The sequence below is a fragment of the Pseudophryne corroboree genome, chromosome 5, assembly GCF_028390025.1.
Source record: "Pseudophryne corroboree isolate aPseCor3 chromosome 5, aPseCor3.hap2, whole genome shotgun sequence".
Classification (NCBI taxonomy): domain Eukaryota; kingdom Metazoa; phylum Chordata; class Amphibia; order Anura; family Myobatrachidae; genus Pseudophryne; species Pseudophryne corroboree.
The window spans coordinates 720,903,620-720,929,912 of record NC_086448.1 but is presented as its reverse complement, the minus strand read 5'-3'; the positions used below and the strand labels follow the sequence as shown (position 1 = coordinate 720,929,912).

The window sequence follows — 26,293 nt, the reverse complement described above, 5'->3', positions numbered from 1 at the left end:
AGGGTTATGTTACAGTTAAGATCAGTCTTTGGCTGATGCTGTTTTGTTCATACTGTTAACTGGTTGCGTATATTCCATGTTATACGGTATGGATGGTGTGGGCTGGTATGAATCTTGCCCTTAGATTAACAAAAATCCTTTCCTCGTACTATCCGTCTCCTCTGGGCACAGTTCTTTAACTGAGGTCTGGAGGAGGGGGATAGAGGGAGGAGCCAGTGCACACCCATCTAAAGTCTTTAGAGTGCCCATGTCTCCTGCAGAGCCCGTCTATACCCATGGTCCTTACTGAGTCCCCAGCATCCTCTACGGACTAGGAGAAAAAGATTTACCGGTAGGTTTAAAATCTTATTTTTTATCATACCATAGAAAACATAGCATAACAAGCAAAAGTGTAGGTACATAAAATGAAAAAGACATACTAGGTAATGTCCAGCCCATTCTGCAAAGAAAGATACGATCCAGCGCAATAAGGTGCATTGGTGGGTAGAGGTGGGTATAATAAGCTGTCCAAACAAATACATATACTGGTAAAATGCCAGGAGGACATGCAGGGTACGTAAGTATCTGGATATCCATTTGTCTGGATCAAGGGAGCACTAATTTGAGCAACACCGTATCCAGGTTGGTAATAAATGTCAATATAATCACTCTGTAAAGTTACATATGTCCAAAAGAGGAAATGGTAGACATACTGTATATGTACCTGTCAACAACAGCAACAAATAATAATAGAAACATACAATAAGAAAGAGAACAAAGAGCGAAGTATGAAGGGGGAGAGACTAGGAAAACACATGAGGGAGGGAGGGACATAGGGATAAACACAATCAGAATCAAGTCATCACAGTGTACATTAGAGTACAGAAATAGTCATCAGTAATGCATTCAAAGAGCACATTCAGTGAGAAATACCAGAGTACTGTGTGGTCTGTGTGATCTACAGTATCAAAGCTTGCCACCGAAGCAGAGGAAATCAAGTAATCTGTCTCAGCAAAAACCAGGTATTATTATTAATTTATTAACAGTTTCTTATATAGCGCAGCAAATTCCGTTGCGCTTTACAATTGGACACAATGATAAAACAAAACTGGGTAATAAACAAACAGCCATAGAGGTAGGAAGGCCCTGCTCGCAAGCTTACAATCTATAGGGAAATAGGCATTGATACACAAGGAGAGGCACTATCTATTGCAAATTTGTCCACCGGATTGCAAAGGTTCTAGGTGGGTTGCATGATATCACATCACAGCAATGATGAACCATGGACAGAAAGAAGGGAAAGTGAAGAGAGAAAATATGTGGAGGATATGTGCGGACTGTACAGTGGGGATATAATCGGATAGGAAAGCTTATGAAGGTTGAGTGAGCGGTTCTGGAATGTGATAAGCTAGACTGAAGAGGTGAGTTTTCAGGGAACGTTTGAATATTTAGAGACTAGGGGAGAGTCTTATGGTGTGTGGTAGGGCATTCCACAGAGTGGGTGCAGCCTGAAGAAAGTCCTGCATTCGTGCATGGGAGCAAGTAATGAGTGTGGGTGAGAGACGTAGATCTTGTGAAGAGCGGAGAGGTCGGGTTGGGAGATATTTTGAGATGAGCGAAGAGATGTACATTGGTGTAGTATAGTTAATGGCCTTATGTGTGAGTAAAAGTATTTTATATTGAATACGGTAGAATACAGGTAACCAATGGAGGGACTGACAGAGTGGATCTGTAGACGATGAACTTCTAGCAAGGAAGATTAGCCTCGCAGCTGCATTCAGAATGGATTGTAGTGGTGAGAGTCTCTTATTGGTAAGACCAGTAAGAAGACTATTGCAATAATCAATGCGGGAGATAATGAGAGCATGGATTACAGTTTTTGCAGTGTAGAGTTTTCAAACACTTGTAAAATTTGGGTTTGCATTGTAGGGTGTAAATAATCGATCTATATTCCCCATCTTTTATAAAACCAAACAACTCCCTGTTCAACATCAGGTAAAGAAGCTTGTCTTATCAAAATAAAGGAATTTAAGGAGGAGCCGCTGAATAGTAAACAGGAAAGGGGGGCTTTTATGAATCCATTGGGTCAGAATGGCCTTTCTAGCGGCCGTTATAAATACAGTAAGTAGTGGTAGAATGGTTTTGCTGTGAGGGCCCAGGTCCCAATTAGTGAAATGTAGGCAGAGGCTGGCCAGCGGATCTAGCTGGAGGCGTAGGGTTAAAAAGACCATTGATAAAAGTCACCATTTTGTTCCAGAAACGTCTTATTTTAGGGCATTCCCAAAAATTATGATAAAAGGTGGCCACCGGAGAGCAACACTTAGGGCACTGACCAGTCTCCTTTACAACCATACGGGATCTTTTGTGAAGGGAAATATAAGCCTTGTTCAATATACGATAGTGTACTTCCTGCAATAAAGCAGTTTGTGACGCATGGAAGAGTGATGCAACAATACCTCCATAGTAAGAAAATTGGGAATATCTTTCAACCAACTATCACGGACTGCTTTCCAGATAGTGATAGTATCAGTTCTAGTGAAAAGGTCAGCCAGCAATTTAGTATGATAAGAGTGGGTACCCAAGTAATCAATAAGAGAGACTATGGGGTCAGTAACAACTGTGAGGGAAAATGTGGTAGGCAAGCTTTGTACGTAGTGGCGCAATTGAAGGTATATATACAAGTCCCTATTGGATACATGAAAGGTGTCTTTGAGGAAATGGAATGTATGCACACCCCCTCCCGGATCAAAAATATATTTTACCAATAAAATACCCGTATATACTCGAGTATAAGTCGACCCGAATATAAGCCGAGGCACCTAATTTTACCACAAAAAACTGGGAAAACTTATTGACTCGAGTATAAGCCTAGGGTGGGAAATGCAGCAGCTACTGGTAAATTTCAAAAATAAAAATACCGTAGATACCAATAAAATTACAGGGTCTTCTGCTGTGGGGTGAGGACAGGGTGTCCTACAGTGGGATGAGAACAGAACATAGAACTGGGGAGATATAAAGGAAACGTATTCTGGGGAATAGTGTAGAATGCCTGAGAAAAGCCACAGGAACGTACATGTATGTGCCATCTCTGCGTGCAATGACGGGCTGGCACCATGACACTGTCTGGAGGAGTCACACACAGTCAGTGTAAGTATGCAGCTGCAGGGTTCTAAGACCGCGCAGGCGCCCCCCTCCCGCTCCCAACCGCATCAGAAGCAGATACTGAGGATGAGAGAACGCGATCAGTCTCGGTAATACCACATACACAGGGAGCTGGCTGGGAGACCGAGCACCGTGCGTAGCGCATGCACTTCTTTCCCGTACTCATACACACTGTGCTGCTGCTGGGGCGCGTCCCCGCCGCTGCCCTCCTCCCCCTTGCCCCCGCCGCCGGAGACCCTCCTCCACTCATCAGCAGCAGCAGCCAGGATCTCAGTGGCGGCTACTGCAGACATGACAGGGGGGGCTGCCGCCGGCCACCTCAAGCAGGTACTTTGCATTACTCGAGTATAAGCCAAGGGGGGGCTTTTTCAGCACAAAAAATGTGCTGAAAAACTCGGCTTATACTCGAGTATATACGGTACCTTTATGGCCCCAATCTAAGAATGTTTTGTTTTTCAAGGCTGGGATAAAGGAGGGGTTACCATTTATAGGCAAATAAGGAGTAAATTGGCAGTTACTTAATAATTTGCGATTAATCGCATTCCAAGCTAGGTAGGTATCTTTAAACAATACATTTGATAAAATATATTTAGGGAGGGAAGTCTTTTTAGTATGGAGAAGAGTGCTCGGGGAATACGGAGCAAATGATTCCCTTTCAACTAACAGCGAAGCATATACAGAACGGTTCAATAGCCAATCTGAGATATACCTGAAAAAGACAGACAATGAAAAAATACCTAAATCAGGAATTCCCAATCCACCCTCCATACGGGCAGTCGCAGTTTAGCCATAGCTATCCTTGGTTTCCCATTTTTCCATAACAATTTGGTGAAAATCCTCTGGATGGACAGTATATCAGACTTAGTAAGTGTGATTGGTAACATTTGCATAATGTATGATATTTTAGGGAATATAATACTTTTCAGTACTGCTGTTCTCCCCAATAATGAGAGAGGTAGTGACGTGCAATATTGTAACAGTTTTGGAATGGATTTAAAAAATGGGGAGTAGTTCACAGAATAGAGGTTATCAGGGTCTAATGGTACAGTATATGTATCCCTAAAAATGTATGAGCTGGACGAGCCAGACATAATTTGTATAGAACGGGTATATCGAGAAAGGAAGAGTGAGGTCCTGGAAGTGGTAAGTATTCCGACTTGGCTACATTCACTCTGCATCCTTGAAAAAGGAACCATATTGGGTAATCAAACGGAGTACTTCCGATAGCGAGAAGGCCGGGTCGGCCATGTACTGGAGCACATCATCAGCGAAAAGGGCGACTTTTAAGTCGACACATCTGACCTGGATACCTCGAAACACGAAAGACTGATGGAGAGCAATAGCAAGTGGCTCAAGGGCGAGGGCAAAAAGTATTGGGGTGACCGGGCAGCCCTGCCTGGTACCCCGGCGGATAGGGAAGCGATCAGATAAATACCCATTACATGCTATTTGAGAAGAAGAGTTGGTATACAACGTTCCTAAAATGTCAATAAAATCAGGAGTAAAACCAAATTTTTGCATGGTATAGTACAGATGATCCCAGGACACCAGGTCAAAGGCCTTTTCTGCATCAAAGGAAATAATAGTATTCAAATCCCGAGTACCTGAGGCCCGAACCCATTGAGCCGCCGCTAGTACCCTGCGTACAGGGCCGGTACTAGGGTGTTCGGCGCCCTCCTGCAAACTATAAATTTGCGCCCTCCCATACTTTATAAAGGGACAGCGCACATAACGCCCCCTGTAGCAGTGACACGTATACACATAATGCTCCCTGTAGTAGTGGCGCTTACACACGTAACGCCCCCCTGTACCAGTGATGCTTACATACGTAACGCCTGCTGTACTAATGACGCAACTCCCCCTGTACCAGTGACGCTTACACATGTAACGCCCCCCGTACCAGTGATGCTTACACTCGTAACGCCCCCCTGTACAAGTGACGCTTACACACGTAACGCCCCCTATAGTAGTGATGCTTACACACGTAATGTCCCAGTACCAGTTTCGCTTACACACGCAATGCCCCCCGTATTAGGGACGCTTACACACGTAACGCAGCGTACACACGTAATGCCCCCCATAGCGGTGACCCTTACACACATTATTCTGCACAGTCACACACACACACACACACACACACATACATACATACATACATACTGTACATACATTACACACATACACAGTCACACATATATTATACATACACACACATACATACTGTACATACATTACACACATACACAGTCACACATATATTATACATACACACACATACATACGCACACACTTTCACTCACTCACTCTCTTTCCATCTTCTTACCTAAGGAAGTCTGGCAGGCCAGAGCTGGAGCAAATCATCCTCCTGTTCAGCCTGGTCCTGTGTAGCTCTGCCCCCCCCCCCCCCCCCCCCCAGTTCCGTGTAGCTCCGTCCCCTTTTAGGTCAGCACACTGCACTGACACAGGGGAGGGGAGAGGAGGCTTCGTGCTGCCGGCGCCGCTGCCTCTAATATAGTGTGACAGGTGCAGCGGCAGCAGCAGCAGGGGGACGTCAGCTCAGTAGGGGGATGCAGCGCAGAGAGAGCGCCTCTCCATTCCTGGCGCCTCCCTGCACTACATCCCTTTGCTGAGCGGCTTGCGCCGACTCTGCCTGCGTATATTGGTTGTAGAATGTCTCCCCCAAATAAACCCCGTCTGGTCTTCATGTATTAGTGAGGTTAAGACCAGTTTGACTCTTATCTGCCACAATTTTTAACAAAATCTTATAATCGTTATTGAGAAGAGATATGGGTCTATAGCAGTGATTTTCAACCTTTTTTTACTCGCGGCACACCAAACAATATTTTAAAATTCCCAAGGCACACCATCAGTTCCCCACAGAAAAAAAACAAACAGCACACATTTGCCCTCACAGTAAAAAAAAAATTGAAACATACTTTGGCCTACACAGAAAAAACAATCACATTGCTCCCCACATAAATCATGTTGCGTCTACATAAATCAATCACATTTATTCACATTGTTCCTACCATAAGTCCATATAAATCCTTATTCTCTCCACAAAAATCCTATTGAAATCCTATTGTTCCCCACAGGAGAAATAAAATAACAAATATTAGCCCCTACCTGTCAGCTGTCCTCCTCCCTATCCCTCAGTTGCGGGGGCTGTTTATAGTGGAGTACTGCGAATACTGAGCAGCGGGCGGTTGGGCAGGTGTGGATGTGGGTGGGCAAGGAAAGCTGTGTATGCAGGCGGGAACTGGAAGATGTGTATGCAGGCCGGTGGGCTGGCTGGGTGGTGAGACGCGGCGGCCGTGACCTATGATATCACATTGGCGCGTCTTCAATGCATAGGTCACAGCCGGAGCTGCTCTGGCTCCACAGCACACCTTGCAACTGGTCACGGCACACTAGTGTGCCACGGCACACTGGTTGACAAAGCCTGGTCTATAGGAACCAGAGCAGTTTTGGTCTTTGCCCGGTTTAGGCAAAACTTGATGTATTGCCGAATTAAAATACAATGACAAAGATTTAGTTGTCAAAATATCGTTATACATGTTAACTAGGGAGTCTCCAATTTTAGCAGAGAGAATTTTATAATATTCCCCTGTGAACCCGTCCGGGCTGGGGGGCTTTCCCCGCTTTAAAACCACGGATCACCTTCTGAGCCTCATCAAGGGAAATCGGGGCAGTGAGGGATGCAGCCAAATCGGGTGGTAATTGCGGTGGGGAGATTGCCGACCAAAATTTTGTTTATTTGGTGTCGATGCAGCATATAGCGTAGTGTAAAATGAATGGAAAACATCAACTATTTGTTTACTAGATGTAATATAGTCACCGGTTGGTTTACGCAACCGTTTTATCAGAGTGAACAGCCGATGATCCCTCAGTAAATTAGACAGTAGTTGGCCAGTCCTATTACCATGTTTATAACATTGAAACTCCCCGTGGAAAGTGATCCGATCACCCATGGCAGTCAATACCTCGTAAAAATGCGTTTTACTCTCTAAATAAGACTTTTTGTGGGCCGGAGTAGGGAAAGATTTAAACTGCTGGAAGGATTCAGAAGACGCTGCTGTGCAGTTTGAAAATTGCTTAGGAGCAGCAGCGGCATGAGATACAATAACACCTCGAAGTACAGCTTTTGAAGCCTGCCAGAACAACACCAGGTCATCTGCAGCATGAGCGGCATCGGCAGCAGCATAGTCTAGCTATGATGATTCAATCTGATTCCGAAAAGGGAGGAGACAAACAGTGGAAGGATGAGAAAGCAGCAAAGAAGAAAAGCAGAGAAAACATTGCAGCACTAAAGTGTACTGCAGTACTAAGTAAACTAGGACTTCCGGCAGGTATTGGTGGACCCAGAATCAGGATCAGCTTTATTGGCCAGGTGTACTCGTGTACACTAGGAATTTTTTGTGGTACAATGCATTGCCAAGCAGCAACATGAAGGGGGAATAACATAGCATTAGAAGGGGGGAATAACGTACAGTGCCTTGCTAAAGTATTCACCCCCTTTCAATTTTTCATGTTTTGTTTCCTCACAACCTGGAATTAAAATGGATTGTTTGAAGGTTTGAATCATTTCATTCACAGAACATGGCTACAACTTTGAAGATGTTTTTTTTTTTTTTTTTTATTGTGAAGCAAACAACAAATAGGACAAAATAACAGAAAACTTCAGCATGCATAACTATTCACCCCCTAAAGTCAGTACTTTGTAGAGCCACCTTTTGCGGCAATTACAGCTGCAAGTCGCTTTGGATAAGTCTCTATGAGCTTGCGACATCTTGCCACTGGGATTTTTGCCCATTCCTCAAGGCAAAACTGCTCCAGCTTCTTCATGTTGGATGGTTTCCGCTTTTGAACAACAATATTCAAGTATGCCCACAGATTCTCAATTGGATTGAGATCTGGGCATTGACTAGGCCAGTCCAACACATTTAAATGTTTCCCCTTAAACCACTCAAGTGTCGCTTCGGGTCATTGTCCTGCTGGAAGGTGAACTTCCGTCCCAGTCTCAAATCACAGGCAGACTGAAACAGGTTTTGCTCAAGAATATCCCTGTATTTAGCACCATCCATCTTTCCCTCGTTTTGAAACAGTTTACCAGTCTGAAAAAATGGTGTTCTTGGGGTGATGGGATGTGTTGGGTTTGCGCCAGACATAGCATTTTCCTTAGTGGCCAAAAAGTTACATTTTAGTCTCATCTGACCAGAGCACCTTCCTCCATACATTTGGGGAGTCGTACACATGCCTTTTGGCAAACTCAAAATGTGCTTTCTTATTTTTAACACTAAGTAATGGCTTTTTTTTGGCCACTCTTCCATAAAGCCCAGCTCTATGGAGTATACAGCTTATTGTGGTCACATGCGCAGATACACCAGTCTCTGCTGTGGATCTCTGCAGCTCCTTCAGGGTTACCCTTGGTCACTGTGCTGCCTCTCTGATTAATGCCCTCTTTGCCCGGTCTGTGAGTTTTGGTGGCCGGCCCTTTCTTGGCTAAAGCTGTGCTGGCGGGAGCTACTCTTGAAGTGCAAAGGCATCGCCGCTGTGCAATGCCTTTGCACTTCTGCGAGGGGGGGGCAGACTGACATGCGGGGCGGGCTATCCCTGTGCTGGGCGTCCCACCGCATGTCAGGGAAGAAGATCGTAGCTGTGCTAAATTTAGCACAGCTACGATCAACTCGGAATGTCCCACCATATTAGTTGGCAAAGGAGGTGTGCAATCAGAAGTTCAGCTAATTAACAGAGAGGATTTTGCATTGAAGACATATCACAGACATTTGTAGACAAACTTTCTTGGGGTGTGAAAAGTGTAGCCAGAGAGAGGATAGACTCAGATATACAAGCATGAGGATGGTGTTTTTACCTGTGAAGAAAGGAGAAACCCATCAATACATCGAGAGCCCAGCTGTATAACTCCTAACCGAAACCAGCAACATGCAAAAGGAACATAGCTTTCACCATCTCCGGAATAATAGGAAAAGTACAGTCAGCAAACTCAGGAGGGCAATCTCACAAAATCAATCTCCAGCAGAGGATGATAACAAGGATAGAGGAGCTTCCGAGCAGGATGGGTCCCCCAATTCCTGGAATTAAGCTGCAGCATCAGAGGCATTAGTGAAATCCTTGTAGGTATCACCATCATAAAACCGGAGGTGAGCTGGGAATAATAACGCAAACTTGTGGCCGCGTTTTATCAGGGATTGGCAGACTGGGGAGAATTCCTTCCTCGCCTTAGTGACTTCCGTAGAAAAGTCCTGGAATATATAAATCCTATGACCTTCCCAGGTCATATTTCGGGTTTTACGGGAGGCGGACCAAATCTTTTCCTTGTGAATAAAATTGAGTCACCAGAAATTAACCACACGGGGTCTGCGATCAGGGGCATTCCTCGGCGGTCCCTAGCGGTGTGCCTGTTCAATTACCATATCACGAAACCTGTCAGTTATATCGAGAAGCATATGAAGGGACTCAGACTAAAATGTAACCAGAGAGGATCCCTTCAGTGATTCTGGTAACCCAACCACACGCAGGTAATTGCGACGGGATCTATTCTCAAGGTTGTCAACCTTATTCAGCAGCTGCAAGTTTATGCAGCGTTGTGTAGTCGGCCTTTAAAGTAGCCAGCTCCTGAAAATTGGTCCCAGAAACATGTTAAGTAATGGTCACCTGTTGGGATAATAATGTCAGATGGCCTTCCATAGCAGACAGACTCTTCTGCAAGAGGGCAACCTGCCTCTGAAACATAGGCTCCATAGCTTCAGTGATAGCGTGGACCATCTCCCAATAGGTAATACAGGGAAAAGTAGTACCTGTGGCAGGGGTGAGGGGGTCCAGTCAACAGCCTGTATCTCTCCCACTCCCGTGGCGCGGTCACAGTCACTGCCGCCATCTTGGATTCAGTGGTGCGGCGGTCAGCCTTGTTTTTATTAGATTTCCCAGCACATGAGGCAGTAGAAAACACTCCATAGGGGGTAGAAGGCATCAGGGTAATCTTGGGGGCTATCTGGAGGCGGCGTGGAGGCTGCAAAACAGCCGTGTAAAGATTTAATGCTGGGTTCAGAGCAGAGCTCTAGCTGGGCACAGCTCACTGCATGGTGGGCGGATCTGGAAGCCCATGTACATTTCTTTTTAACCATATCACTCAATTGGTAATTTGGGAAAACCTTTAAGCTTTTTCAGGAGGTTTATATCATGCATTTGATTGAAATATTACCTTTAGTTAAAATAAATAACTTTTAAATGTAATTCTTAAGCTGGAATTCCAGCTGACCTTTATCCAGTGAATAAGGAAAGAAATATGTGGGAAAATATGTGAAAACATCAGATTTGTGAGATGGGTCATGTTATTGGCTCAACAGCATATGTCACTCAGAACGCTCTGTGTGTAGTATGGTTATATTAGTGTCGGCTATAGCTTTTATCTAAGCTTTGATTTTCCCATAAAGTGTCTAACATGTTGAATTTAATGCAAAAGTTATATGGACTTCCACCAGCCATGTCAGCTGGTAATTATACACAATATAAAAGTTAGATAGTACTTTATCTGGCGACAATTCTAGTATTAAAACAAACTAATGCCTTTACTTCCTAATTACCTGCTCTCCCAGATAGTCCAGGAGACTTCCATAATTATTCTCCCGGAAGAGGTAGTCACCCTCTTAGTGAAATGGGCATGACCTGGGAATGATGGTCATGCCTCCTTCCCACCTGAATCCCGTTTCGAGGTATTGCGCAGCAGGCAGTGTGTGTGTGTGTGTGTGTGTGTGTGTGTGTGTGTGTGTGTGTGTGTGTTGCATCACCGCTCCCCCAGGCTTTGGCCAACTGCATCTCCCCTTCAGGATCTCCCAGTGTTACATTCACTGTACTTGGTACTCCAGAGACAGGGTGAATGAGCCCCAAGTACAGGAACGTGATGCTGCAGTAGGTCAGTCTACGCCTGCGAGACTATGTTTGCTTGGGCCCACGGCAGCCACATTTGAAGGGCGGATTAGGTCTGCACAACTCCGATGCCCCCCGGTCTTATTTGGAGACAAGGCGTAAACCGAGACTGAGAGAGAACAAGGGGAATCTCAAACTAAAATGGAAACACAAAGATAGGGGAAACTACTGAACACTACAATGAATGAATGTGCGGCTTGGCCGCCAAGACAAACTATGACAAAAGCAATGCTGTCCAGACGCCAAACATGACACCGATCGTATTTCGGCTAGGACAGCAATGGCGGGAACCTCTGCAGAGAACACCAAAGCAAACACAAATAAAGAATATAAGACTTCAGCCAACAGTGCGGCAAAGCCGCTAATCACGACACCACGAAGGGTGTATGCAGAAGGAACAGGACCCCAAGGCTGAAGGTTCAGGATCACTGGACCAGAAGGCTGGAACAGATTCCCAGGACCAGGCTCCAGAAACCATGACACAGGACACAGGAACGGATTGGCTGCAATCAGGAATACTCCGGAAACAGGATACAAACTTCACAGGAAGCTGACAGGTTCTCACAGGAACATACAGGTATAATGACCAAATATCTGACAGGTGAGGCTTAACACATAGAAACAGGCTGCAATTACACAGACTCACCACCGGCGGCCAACAAGAGTCTTCTAAACCAGTACAAGAGAAATCCTGGCCTGCAACAGAACTATAACATAAAATTCATAAACAGAAAGCAAACAGGAATGAACCACTGCTTGTGGTTCATAACAGTACCCTCTCCTTAAGGGTGGACTCCGGACACCCCATAAAAGCCAAGGGGAACAGAAACAGAAGTATAACATAAAATACATAACCAAAATGCAAAACAGGAATGAGCCACTGCCGTGGCTCATAACACCCGGAGGGAAGTTACAATGTAGCCTATGGGCTACTTACTGCAAAAAACACCGGAAGAAGAACTGCTTATTTGTGCATGCTTGGTGTGATGGGTTGGCTATGATTTACCGGTGGTCGGGATGCCAGTGTTCAGTTTATTGACGCCGGCATCCTCACAGTTGAAATCCCGACAGGGTGAGTAGGCATGTTCTCCCTTGTCCCACTACCCCCTAACCCTCCCTTCTCGCAGCCTAACCCTAACCTCCCCCTATAGTGCCTACTCTAACCTCCCCCATTGTAGCCTAAACCTAAACCCCCCCCCCCTTTCCTGCAGCCTAAACCTAACCCTCCCCACTTAGTGCCTAAACCTAACCTCCCTCCGGTGGTGTCTAGCCCTAACCCCCCCCCCCCTTCATCCTAACCGAAACCTCTCCCTTCCCGCAGCCTAACCCTAACCTCCTGGGTTGACGCCTAAACCTTATACCCCACCCCTGGCACTGAACCTAACCTTCCCGTTATAGTTTCGTTCGGGATGCCGGCTGTCGGGATTCCAGCATAAGTGTCCTGACCTTTCCGAAATTCTGGCTGCCGGGATCCTGACAGCCGGCATCTTGACCAGATCCTGGTCTGATGAACAGGTATCAGCGATCAGTTTACTTTTACACATCGCAGGGATCAGGCTTCTTTCGGAGTCCCTGTTCTTGGATGTGTTTGAAAATACATACAACCTATATAGGGGAAGAAACCAAATTCCCCTCCTTACCCTTTTGATTCTGCACATGCACCTCAGAGTACACATGGCATTCTGGGGTGCGATTTCGGCAGTGATGTCAGCGTGTACCACTACAGTACATCACTGCCGGGGGGACAGAGCAAGAGGAGGAAACCAAATCTGCACATATGCAGTACGGATTTACTCTTTTTCAGCCGGTGATAGACGTGGCCGGCATGAAAACCCAGCCCTGGTAAGTGGTCATTTCTTATTGCTGTGATAAAACCTAATAATTAATAAAAAAAACAATGAATACATATGCCCTTAATCTTACCTTATTTTTGTTTGCTTAATTGTCCTGGGTACAAGTGAAAGCATATACTAGACATAGGTTATACTATGCTCTGTACAGGCTGTGGGTTATACTTACATTAGACAAATATAAAAGGGAAATGAAAAGTACTCAAACAGACAAACAATGGCAGCTGCTCAGTCATTCCTGGAGATAATTATATATCAGGTGCTAGAAAGAGGAGGGGTCACAGACAAACAACAGACAAAGAGGGGGGGAGCTTACCCCCTTCCCCACCCCCCATCTTCCCACCCCCACCCCCCTTCCCGGTATCCCCCCAGTACACTAAAAATGACCTGTAACCATACCTGAACCTATCTGGTAATAGAAATTCAGAGAATTGGTCACACATGTTTGCAAATGCATGTTTAGCTGCTTAGCCACTTCACGGCTTCTCTGATATCAGCAGTCCTAACACTACATAATAGCAGTGCCCACATAGGGCCATGTGATTTGTCTACAGTAGGGCCTCATGATAAAGGCTAAACTAAAACACATCCAGACAGAGAGCTAACTTACCCGGGAGCCACCCCCAGGATCTCCCATTAGCACTAAAAGGAACAGCATGCCTTCCAAATACTGCTCTCATTCAATGCCTTTCTCACACAAGCAGACAAACAATGGCAGTTGCTCAGTCATTCCTGGAGATAATTATATATCAGGTGCTAGAAAGGGGAGGGGTCACTGCAGACAGAGTGGGGGGTTGCTTTTCACTCCCCTGGTATCCCCCAGCACACTAAAAATTTAAATTAAAAGTACTGTAAGAGTGCCTTTCGGTCCTAAAGGTTGCGTATTGTCCAATCTTTCCTAACTTTGTGATCTCTCATCCAAGTGATAAGTACAAGGGACATGGTGACATGATTCGTGTCATAACAGTTCTGCCCCCCATTGCACAGTATCGTACAGTGGATGCAGGGTATATTATGGCATATTAAGCTGCAAATATGGTGTTCACGCCCATTGTCCAGATCATTTCATTAGGTGGTTTACAGAAGAGTCCCTTGCTCTTATAGGAAGGACACCCGGATGTTCTAGAATAGAAGGTAAGTAAGGAATAGACATACATTATCATGGAAACCTCTAGTTTAGAAGTCATTTAATAAAACAATAACATGACAATACAGATGTCTATTTTAGTGAAGAATTTTCAATTGTAATGATTAGTGGTATGTTCCCTCACTGACCTTAGTATATAACTATAAATAATCATTACATCAAGAATCTATTTGTACATTTTTATTTCCAGATTCGCCTTCCCTGCAATACCTATTCTGAGGAATATACAGTGTCAGATCATCCAGTGCTGTCCTCTCCTCCCATAGCTGGTCTGGTGTCAAGGTGAGGAACTGAGTGCATTTATTTATGGCTCAGCGATAATGGGTAAACAAACTACTAGTTAACACAGAATTGTAAAAACTTCTTAAATAAAACCTATATAGAGGAAGAAACAGGAAAGCAGTATGCCATGAATATCTTTCAGGTTTCATGAATATTAATTGTGAAGTTCTGCAGTGACATGAGTAGCCATTTGTGATTTGACAGGCTTGATTCTCGCAATGACTGGCTGAGCCCATAAAATGTCTGCCTTCACACTGCTCCAGGCTCAGATGCCAAATCCAGTGACCACACTATAATACGCTCCAAGGAGTGAGGAAAATGTATGTTTATTGAACCATGGAACATCTGTACTTGGTCCAGTTGCATACAGTCAGGGCCGGCCCGAGGCCAAATTATTTGGTAAGCGAATAAATACTTTGGCGCCCACCTAAGCACTTTTGCCTGAAAGAAATTAAGGAGGCGTGGTCTCATTGTAAAAGCCCAGTTGTAGTGCCCCTTACACATTTGCCCACTGAATAAGTGCCCCTTACACATTTGACCACTGTATAAGTGCCCCTTACACATTTGCCCACTGTATAAGTGCCCCTTACACATTTGCCCACTGTATAAGTGCCCCTTACATATTTTCCCACTGTATAAGTGCCCCTTACACATTTGCCCACTGTATAAGTGCCCCTTATACATTTGCCTAATGTTTAAGTGCCCCTTACACATTTGCCCACTTTATAAGTGCCCCTTACACATTTGCACACTATGTAAGTGCCCGTTACACATTTGCCCACTATATATGTGCCCCTGACACATTTGCCCACTGTTGAAGTTCCCCTTACATATTTTGCCCACTTTAATACTTCCCCTTACATATTAATCTAATTAAAGTACTGTATTACCTGATATGCCCCCTGTGCCCGGAGATTCGCAAAGCAGTCAGTGGTGTTGGCGCCTCCGCCATGCCCGGCACCGCACTACAGTACTAGAAGAAGAAGAATCTCTAAATAAACTACCACTCCTAGTAGCCAGACAGCAAGGTCTTCTGGGAGCGGTAGTTTATTTTGCATGTACAGTAATGTGAAGAATCTCAAAATAAACTACTGCTCCCAGCAGCCCTTGCTGTCTGGAAGCAAGGGATTCTGGGAGCAGTAGTTTATTTTATTTTTCTTCACATTACTGCAGCGGGGTGCGCTGCCGGACATAGCACGGCGGTGCCAACATCACTGCCTGCTCGGTGAGTCTCCGGGCAGGCGCTACATATCAGGGCGTATCAGGAATGGCCAGTGTTACACGTATCGCTGGCGCAGCTAAGTAGGGCGTCCTCTATGCTGCGCCTTACTCAGCTGCGTAACCAGCGTATGCGTAAAACTGGCCCTGCATACAGTATATCAACCTAGTCTGCTGCCCTGACTTTCATATTCCTGCTACCTGTGACAGATGACGTGATCCATGAGACATAGGAGGTGCGCAATGAGAGGACAGTGAATATCCAGATGACACCTTCTCTTGCATACATGTAAGATGATAGAGGGCAGGCCCTGAAGTACTGGAAAAGCTTCCTAAGCAGTCTATGTACTAAGCCTTGGAGAGTGATAAAGTGTAGAGAGATAAAGTACCAGTCAATCAACTCCTAACTGCCATGGCCATGTCTTTTTATGCATTATATCTTGGATAATTTGTACCTTAATATGTTCTTTTGTTTAGGTACCTATGTTCAATTACCTTAGTATCACTTCACTATTTTTATTTCAATTATTTGTGGATGTTGCAGACTGTTTCTTCTTTGCGACTTTAAATACAGACTTATGTCATAGATTCCTACTTATCAGACCTATCATTTGGGAAGAAAAGTATGAAAAGAGTTGGGCATCACTCAGGGACGTGCAGTCAGGGGAGGCAGGGGAGGAAGTGCCTCCCCTGTCATTAATTATTAAAATAATACAAAGAAGATACTTATGACTGGTGATGTGCAGCGGACATTTTTCGGGTTTTGGGTTTTGGTTTTGGATTCGGTTCCGCGGCTGTGTTTTGGATTCGGACGCGTTTTGGCAAAACCTCCCTGAAAATTTTTTGTCGAATTCGGGTGTGTTTTGGATTCGGGTGTTTTTTTTACAAAAAACCCTCAAAAACAGCTTAAATAATAGAATTTGGGGGTCATTTTGATCCCATAGTATTATTAACCTCAATAACCATAATTTCCACTCATTTCCAGTCTATTCTGAACACCTCACAATATTATTTTTAGTCCTAAAATTTGCACCGAGGTCGTTGGATGACTAAGCTAAGCGACCCAAGTGGCCGACACAAACACCTGGCCCATCTAGGAGTGGCACTGCAGTGTCAGACAGGATGGCACTTCAAAAAATAGTCCCCAAACAGCACATGATGCAAAGAAAAAAAGAGGTGCACCAAGGTCGCTGGATGGTTAAGCTAAGCGACCCAAGTGGCCGACACAAACACCTGGCCCATCTAGGAGTGGCACTGCAGTGTCAGACAGGATGGCACTTAAAAAAATAGTCCCCAAACAGCATATGATGCAAAGAAAAAAAGAGGTGCACCAAGGTCGCTGGATGGTTAAGCTAAGCGACCCAAGTGGCCGACACAAACACCTGGCCCATCTAGGAGTGGCACTGCAAGTCAGACAGGATGGCACTTCAAAAAATAGTCCCCAAACAGCACATGATGCAAAGAAAAAAAGAGGTGCACCAAGGTCGCTGGATGGTTAAGCTAAGCGACCCAAGTGGCCGACACAAACACCTGGCCCATCTAAGAGTGGCACTGCAGTGTCAGACAGGATGGCACTTCAAAAAATAGTCCCCAAACAGCACATGATGCAAAGAAAAAAAGAGGTGCACCAAGGTCGCTGGATGGTTAAGCTAAGCGACCCAAGTGGCCGACACAAACACCTGGCCCATCTAGGAGTGGCACTGCAGTGTCAGACAGGATGGCACTTAAAAAAATAGTCCCCAAACAGCACATGATGCAAAGAAAAAAAGAGGTGCACCAAGGTCGCTGGATGGTTAAGCTAAGCGACCCAAGTGGCCGACACAAACACCTGGCCCATCTAGGAGTGGCACTGCAGTGTCAGACAGGATGGCAGTTCAAAAAATAGTCCCAAAACAGCACATGATGCAAAGAAAAATGAAAGAAAAAAGAGGTGCAAGATGGAATTGTCCTTGGGCCCTCTCACCCACCCTTATGTTGTATAAACAGGACATGCACACTTTAACAAACCCATCATTTCAGCGACAGGGTCTGCCACACGACTGTGACTGAAATGACTGGTTGGTTTGGGCCCCCACCAAAAAAGAAGCAATCAATCTCTCCTTGCACAAACTGGCTCTACCCCTTTCACTGTGTACATCCCCCTCCTCACAGATTATTAATTCGTCCCCACTGGAATCCACCATCTCAGGTCCCTGTGTACTTTCTGGAGGCAATTGCTGGTGAATATCTCCACGGAGGAATTGATTATAATTCATTTTGATGAACATCATCTTCTCCACATTTTCTGGAAGTAACCTCGTACGCCGATTGCTGACAAGGTGAGCGGCTGCACTAAAAACTCTTTCGGAGTACACACTGGAGGGGGGGCAACTTAGGTAAAATAAAGCCAGTTTGTGCAAGGGCCTCCAAATTGCCTCTTTCTCTAACGTCCTAAGTGGATGCTGGAGACTCCGTAAGGACCATGGGGAATAGCGGCTCCGCAGGAGACTGGGCACATCTAAAGAAAGCTTTAGGACTATCTGGTGTGCACTGGCTCCTCCCCCTATGACCCTCCTCCAAGCCTCAGTTAGATCTTTGTGCCCGAACGAGAAGGGTGCACACTAGGGGCTCTCCTGAGCTTCTTAGTGAAAGTTTTAGTTTAGGTTTTTTATTTTCAGTGAGACCTGCTGGCAACAGGCTCACTGCATCGAGGGACTAAGGGGAGAAGAAGCGAACTCACCTGCGTGCAGAGTGGATTGGGCTTCTTAGGCTACTGGACATTAGCTCCAGAGGGACGATCACAGGCCCAGCCATGGATGGGTCCCAGAGCCGCGCCGCCGGCCCCCTTACAGAGCCAGAAGACAGAAGAGGTCCGGAAAATCGGCGGCAGAAGACATCCTGTCTTCACCAAGGTAGCGCACAGCACTGCAGCTGTGCGCCATTGCTCCTCAGCACACTTCGGTCACTGAGGGTGCAGGGCGCTAGGGGGGGGCGCCCTGAGCAGCAATAAAAACACCTTGGCTGGCGAAAATACATCACATATAGCCCCCAGGGCTATATGGATGAATTTTAACCCCTGCCAGAATCCATAAAAAAGCAGGAGAAAAGTCCGCGAAAAAGGGGCGGAGCCTATCTCCTCAGCACACTGGCGCCATTTTCCCTCACAGCTCCGTTGGAGGGAAGCTCCCCTGGCTCTCCCCTGCAGTCACTACACTACAGAAAGGGTTAAAAAAGAGAGGGGGGCACTAATTAGGCGCAGTATTAACAATACAGCAGCTATAAGGGGAAAAACACTTATATAAGGTTATCCCTGTATATATATAGCGCTTTGGTGTGTGCTGGCAAACTCTCCCTCTGTCTCCCCAAAGGGCTAGTGGGGTCCTGTCCTCTATCAGAGCATTCCCTGTGTGTGTGCTGTATGTCGGTACGTTTGTGTCGACATGTATGAGGAGAAAAATGATGTGGAGACGGAGCAGATTGCCTGTAATAGTGATGTCACCCCCTAGGGGGTCGACACCTGAGTGGATGAACTGTTGGAAGGAATTACGTGACAGTGTCAGCTCTGTATAAAAGACAGTGGTTGACATGAGACAGCCGGCTACTCAGCTTGTGCCTGTCCAGACGTCTCATAGGCCGTCAGGGGCTCTAAAGCGCCCGTTACCTCAGATGGCAGATATAGACGCCGACACGGATACTGACTCCAGTGTCGACGGTGAAGAGACAAATATGACTTCCAGTAGGGCCACACGTTACATGATTGAGGCAATGAAAAATGTTTTACACATTTCTGATAATACGAGTACCACCAAAAAGGGGTATTATGTTCGGTGAGGAAAAACTACCTGTAGTTTTCCTGAATCTGAGAAATTAAATGAGGTGTGTGATGATGCGTGGTTTTCCCCCGATAACAACTGATAATTTCTAAAATGTTATTGGCATTATATCCTTTCCCGCCAGAGGTTAGGGTGCGTTGGGAAACACCCCCTAGGGTGGATAAAGCGCTCACACGCTTGTAAGGGCTCTACCCTCTCCTGAGATGGCCGCCCTTAAGGATCCTGCTGATAGAAAGCAGGAGGGTATCCTAAAATGTATTTACACACATACTGGTGTTATACTGCGACCAGCAATCGCCTCAGCCTGGATGTGCAGTGCTGGGTTGGCGTGGTCGGATTCCCTGACTGAAAATATTGATACCCTAGATAGGGACAGTATATTTTTGCCTATAGAGCATTTAAAAGATGCATTTCTATATATGCGGGATGCACAGCGGAATATTTGCCGACTGGCATCAAGTCTAAGTGCGTTGTCCATTTCTACCAGTAGAGGGTTATGGACACGTCAGTGGTCAGGTGATGCGTATTCCAAACGGCATTTGGAAGTATTGCCTTAATAAGGGGAGGAGTTATTTGGGGTCGGTCTTTCAGACCTGGTGGCCACGGCAACAGCTGGGAAATCCACGTTTGTACCCCAGGTCGCCTCTCAACATGAGAAGACGCCGTATTATCAGGCGCAGTCTTTTCGTGGACAAGCGGGCAAAATGTTCCTCATTTCTGCCCCGTGACAGAGGGAGAGGAAAAAGGCTGCAGAAATCAGCCAGTTCCCAGGAACAGAAACCCTCTCCCGCCTCTGCCAAGCCCTCAGTATGACGCTGGGGCTTTACAAGCAGAATCAGGCACGGTAGGGGGCCCTTCTCAATGAATTTCAGCGCGCAGTGGGCTCACTCGCAAGTAGACCCCTGGATCCTTCAGGTGATATCTCAGGGGTACAAATTAGAATTCGAGACGTCTCCCCCTCGCCGTTTTCCTAAAGTCGGCTTTACCGATGTCTCCTTCTGACAGGGAGACAGTTTTGGAAGCCATTCACAAGCTGTATTCCCAGCAGGTGATAATCAAGGTACCCCTCCTGCAACAGGGAACGGGGTATTATTCCACACTGTTGTGGTACCGAAGCCGGACGGCTCGGTGAGACCGATTCTAAATCTAAAATCTTTGAACACTTACATACAGAGGTTCAAATTCAAGATTGAGTCACTCAGAGCAGTGATTGCGAACCTGGAAGAAGGGGACTACATGATGTCTCGGGACATCAAGGATGCTTACCTTCATGTCAAAATTTACCCTTCTCACCAAGGGTACCTCAGGTTTATGGTACAGAACTGTCACTATCAGTTCAGACGCTGCCATATGGATGGTCCACGGCACCCCGGGTCATTACCAAGGTAATGGCCGAAATGATGATATTCCTTCGAAGGAAGGGAATTTTAGTTATCCCTTACTTGGACGATTCCCTGATAAGGGTAAGATCCAGGGAACAGTTGGAGGTCGGTGTAGCAAGGTAGTGTTGCGGCAGCACGATTGGATTCTCAATATTCCAAAATCGCAGCTGGTTCCGACGACTTGTCTTCTGTTCCTAGGGATGATCCTGGACACAGTCCAGAAAAAGGTGTTTCTCCCGGAGGGGAAAGCCAGGGAGTTATCCGAGCTAGTCAGGAACCTCCTAAAACCGAGCCAAGTCTCAGTGCATCAATGCACAAGGGTTCTGGGTAAAATGGTGGCTTCCTACGAAGCAATCCCATTCGGCAGATTCCACGCAAGAACTTTCCAGTGGGACCTGCTGGACAAATGGTCCGGGTCGCATCTTCAGATGCATCAGCGGATAACCCTGTCACCAAGGACAAGGGTGTCCCTCCTGTGGTGGTTGCAGAGTGCTCATCTTCTAGAGGGCCGCAGATTCGGCATTCAGGACTGGGTCCTGGTGACCACGGATGCCAGCCTGCGAGGCTGGGGAGCAGTCACACAGGGAAGGAATATCCAGGGCTTATGGTCAAGCCTGGAGACATCACTTCACATAAATATCCTGAAGCTAAGGGCCATTTACAATGCTCTAAGCTTAGCAAGACCTCTGCTTCAAGGTCAGCCGGTGTTGATCCAGTCGGACAACATCACGGCAGTCACCCACGTAAACAGACAGGGTGGCACAAGAAGCAGGAGGGCAATGGCAGAAGCTGCAAGGATTCTTCGCTGGGCGGAAAATCATGTGATAGCACTGTCAGCAGTATTCATTCCGGGAGTGGACAACTGGGAAGCAGACTTCCTCAGCACGACCTCCACCCGGGAGAGTGGGGACTTCACCCAGAAGTCTTCCACATGATTATAAACCGTTGGGAAAAACTCGACAGGTATTGCGCCAGGTCAAGGGACCCTCAGGCAATAGCTGTAGACGCTCTGGTAACACCGTGGGTGTACCAGTCAGTGTATGTGTTCCCTCCTCTGCCTCTCATACCCAAGGTACTGAGATTGATAAGATGGAGAGGAGTAAGCACTATATTCGTGGCTCCGGATTGGCCAAGAAGGACTTGGTAACCGGAACTTCAAGAGATGCTCACGGAGGATCCGTGGCCTCTACCTCTAAGAAGGGACCTGCTCCAACAAGGACCCTGTCTGTTCCAAGACTTACCGCGGCTGCGTTTGACGGCATGGCGGTTGAACGCCGGATCCTGAAGGAAAAAAGGCATTCCGGATGAAGTCATCCCTATCCTGATCAAAGCCAGGAAGGATGTAACCGCAAAACATTATCACCGCATTTGGCAAAAATATGTTGCGTGGTGCGAGGCCAGTAAGGCCCGACGGAGGAAATTCAACTGGGTCGATTCCTACATTTCCTGCAAACAGGAGTGTCTATGGGCCTGAAATTGGGGTCCATTAAGGTTCAAATTTCGGCCCTGTCAATTTTCTTCCAAAAAGAACTAGCTTCAGTCCCTGAAGTTCAGACGTTTGTAAAAGGGGTACTGCATATACAGCCTCCTTTTGTGCCTCCAGTGGCACTTTGGGATCTCAATGTAGTTTTTTGGGTTCCAAAAGTCACATTGGTTTGAACCACTTAAATCTGTGGAGTTAAAATATCTCACATGGAAAGTGGTCATGCTGTTGGCCCTGGCCTGGGCCAGGCGCGTGTCAGAATTGGCGGCTTTATCCTGTAAAAGCCCTTATCTGATTTTCCATTCGGACAGGGCGGAATTGAGGACTCGTCCTCAGTTTCTCCCTAAGGTGGTTTCAGCGTTTCACCTGAACCAACCTATTGTGGTGCCTGCGGCTACTAGGGACTTGGAGGACTCCAAGTTGCTAGACGTTGTCAGGGCCCTGAAAATATGTTTCCAGGACGGCTGGAGTCAGAAAATCTGACTCGCTGTTTATCCTGTATGCACCCAACAAGCTGGGTGCTCCTGCTTCTAAGCAGACTATTGCTCGTTGGATTTGTAGTACAATTCAGCTTGCACATTCTGTGGCAGGCCTGCCACAGCCAAAAATCTGTAAATGCCCACTCCACAAGGAAGGTGGGCTCATCTTGGGCGGTTGCCCGAGGGGTCTCTGCTTTACAACTTTGCCGAGCAGCTACTTGGTCAGGAGCAAATACGTTTGTAAAATTCTACAAAATTGATACCCTGGCTGAGGAGGACCTGGAGTTCTCTCAATTGGTGCTGCAGAGTCATCCGCACTCTCCCGCCCGTTTGGGAGCTTTGGTATAATCCCCATGGTCCTTACGGAGTCTCCAGCATCCACTTAGGACGTTAGAGAAAATAAGAATTTACTTACCGATAATTCTATTTCTCGTAGTCCGTAGTGGATGCTGGGCGCCCATCCCAAGTGCGGATTGTCTGCAATACTGGTACATAGTTATTGTTACCAAAAAATCGGGTTATTGCTGTAGTGAGCCATCTTTTCTAGAGGCTCCTCTGTTATCATGCTGTTAACTGGGTTCAGATCACAAGTTGTACGGTGTGATTGGTGTGGCTGGTATGAGTCTTACCCGGGATTCAAAATCCTTCCTTATTGTGTACGCTCGTCCGGGCACAGTATCCTAACTGAGGCTTGGAGGAGGGTCATAGGGGGAGGAGCCAGTGCACACCAGATAGTCCTAAAGCTTTCTTTAGATGTGCCCAGTCTCCTGCGGAGCCGCTATTCCCCATGGTCCTTACGGAGTCTCCAGCATCCACTACGGACTACGAGAAATAGAATTATCGGTAAGTAAATTCTTATTTTTTCCTGCCAGTATAGGTACGGACTGTCTGACGTGCCTACTTGGATGCGGTCACTCATATAATCCTCCACCATTCTTTCAATGGTGACAGAATCATATGCAGTGACAGTAGACGACATGTCAGTAATCGTTGGCAGGTCCTTCAGTCCGGACCAGATGTCAGCACTCGCTCCAGACTGCCCTTCATCACCGCCAGCGGGTGGGCTCGGAATTCTTAGCCTTTTCCTCGCAGCCCCAGTTGCGGGAGAATGTGAAGGAGGAGCAGTGTTGGGAAGGTCAGGCATCGCAACCGACACAATTGGACTCTCCTTGGGGATTTGTGATTTAGAAGAACGCACAGTTCTTTGCTGTGCTTTTGCCAGTTTAAGTCTTTTCAATTTTCTAGCGAGAGGATGAGTGCTTCCATCCTCATGTGAATCTGACCCACTAGTCATGAGGAACATAGGAGAGGTCCTCAGCCGTTCCTTCCCACTCCGTGTCGTAAATGGCATATTGGCAAGTTTACGCTTCTCCTCAGACGATTTTAATTTTGATTTTTGGGTCATTTTACTGAACTTTTGTTTTTTGGATTTTACATGCTCTCTACTATGACATTGGGCATCGGCCTTGGTAGACGACGTTGATGGCATTTCATCGTCTTGGCCATGACTAGTGGCAGCAGCTTCAGCACGAGGTGGAAGTGGATCTTGATATTTCCCTATTTTACCCTCCACATTTTTGTTCTCCATTTTTTAATGTGTGGAATTATATGCCAGTAATATATCAATAGCAATGGCCTACTGTACCGTACTGCTATATATTATATACTGGTGGTCAGCAAAATTATGCACTGTCCTCCTACTATATGTATACTGCGCAAAACTTAAATGCACCACAGGTATGGATGGATAGTATACTTGACGACACAGAGGTAGGTAGAGCAGTGGCCTACTGTACCGTACTGCTATATATTATATACTGGTGGTCAGCAAAATTATGCAGTCCTCCCACTATATATATACTGCACAAAACTTAAATGCACCACAGGTATGGATGGATAGTATACTTGACGACACAGAGGTAGGTAGAGCAGTGGACTACTGTACCGTACTGCTATATATTATATACTGGTGGTCAGCAAAATTATGCACTGTCCTCCTACTATATATATACTGCGCAAAACTTAAATGCACCACAGGTATGGATGGATAGTATACTTGACGACACAGAGGCAGGTAGAGCAGTGGCCTACTGTACCGTACTGCTATATATTATATACTGGTGGTCAGCAAAATTATGCACTGTCCTCCTACTATATATATACTGCGCAAAACTTAAATGCACCACAGGTATGGATGGATAGTATACTTGACGACACAGAGGTAGGTAGAGCAGTGGACTACTGTACCGTACTGCTATATATTATATACTGGTGGTCAGCAAAATTATGCACTGTCCTCCTATTATATATATACTGCGCAAAACTTAAATGCACCACAGGTATGGATGGATAGTATACTTGACGACACAGAGGTAGGTAGAGCAGTGGACTACTGTACCGTACTGCTATATATTATATACTGGTGGTCAGCAAAATTATGCACTGTCCTCCTATTATATATATACTGCGCAAAACTTAAATGCACCACAGGTATGGATGGATAGTATACTTGACGACACAGAGGTAGGTAGAGCAGTGGACTACTGTACCGTACTGCTATATATTATATACTGGTGGTCAGCAAAATTATGCACTGTCCTCCTACTATATATATACTGCGCAAAACTTAAATGCACCACAGGTATGGATGGATAGTATACTTGACGACACAGAAGTAGGTAGAGCAGTGGACTACTGTACCGTACTGCTACATATTATATACTGGTGGTCAGCAAAATTATGCATTGTCCTCCTACTATATATATACTGCACAAAACTTAAATGCACCACAGGTATGGATGGATAGTATACTTGACGACACAGAGGTAGGTAGAGCAGTGGACTACTGTACCATACTGATATAATACTGGTGGTCACTGGTCAGCAAAATTCTGCACTGTCCTCCTACTATATACTACAATGCAGCACAGATATGGAGTGTTTTTCAAGCAGAGAACGTAGATATTTTCACTTCAGCACACTGAGCACAGATATTTGCAAGCACACTGAGCACAGATATTTGCAGCACACTGAACACAACTGAGAGAACGCTACACACGTCCTCTCCCTATCATCTCCAATGCACGAGTGAAAATGACGGCGACGCGCGGCTCCTTATATAGAATACGAATCTCGCAAGAATCTGACAGCGGGATGAGGACGTTCGGGCGCGCTCGGGTTAACCGAGCAATGCTGGAGGATCCGAGTCTGCCTCGGACCCGTGTAAAATGGGTGAAGTTCGGGGGGGTTCGGATTCCGAGGAACCGAACCCGCTCATCACTACTTATGACACATATTCTTTGTCATATGTATCCTCTTAATATTATTCTATTCATTACTCCTCTCTGTATGTGTTTGGGAGGCACCGATCGTGGTGCCTCTCGTTGTCAATGGGGAAAGGTATGGGGGCAGGCGCGGGCGGGCCCTAGCCATGCGCAGTAAAAGCCCATTGAAAATATATGGGAAAGCTGCACCATTAGAGGTACCGCTTTCATACAGGGACGTGCTTTCAACCTATGAAAGCACGCCCCTGTCAGTGAGGCCAAAGTGATT

At 46.1% G+C, this 26,293-nt stretch overlaps 1 protein-coding gene across 2 annotated transcripts in view; it reads left to right on the top strand.

Moving 5' to 3' along the window:
* ZNF704 (zinc finger protein 704) overlaps window positions 1-26,293 on the top strand; it is a 217,775-nt gene that overhangs the window by 180,810 nt on the left and 10,672 nt on the right. For both annotated transcript variants that reach the window (XM_063923984.1, XM_063923983.1), the window contains exon 8: window positions 14,276-14,367. In XM_063923984.1, coding sequence (XP_063780054.1) covers window positions 14,276-14,367 — 92 coding nt within the window. The remainder of the gene's footprint in view (window positions 1-14,275; window positions 14,368-26,293) is intronic.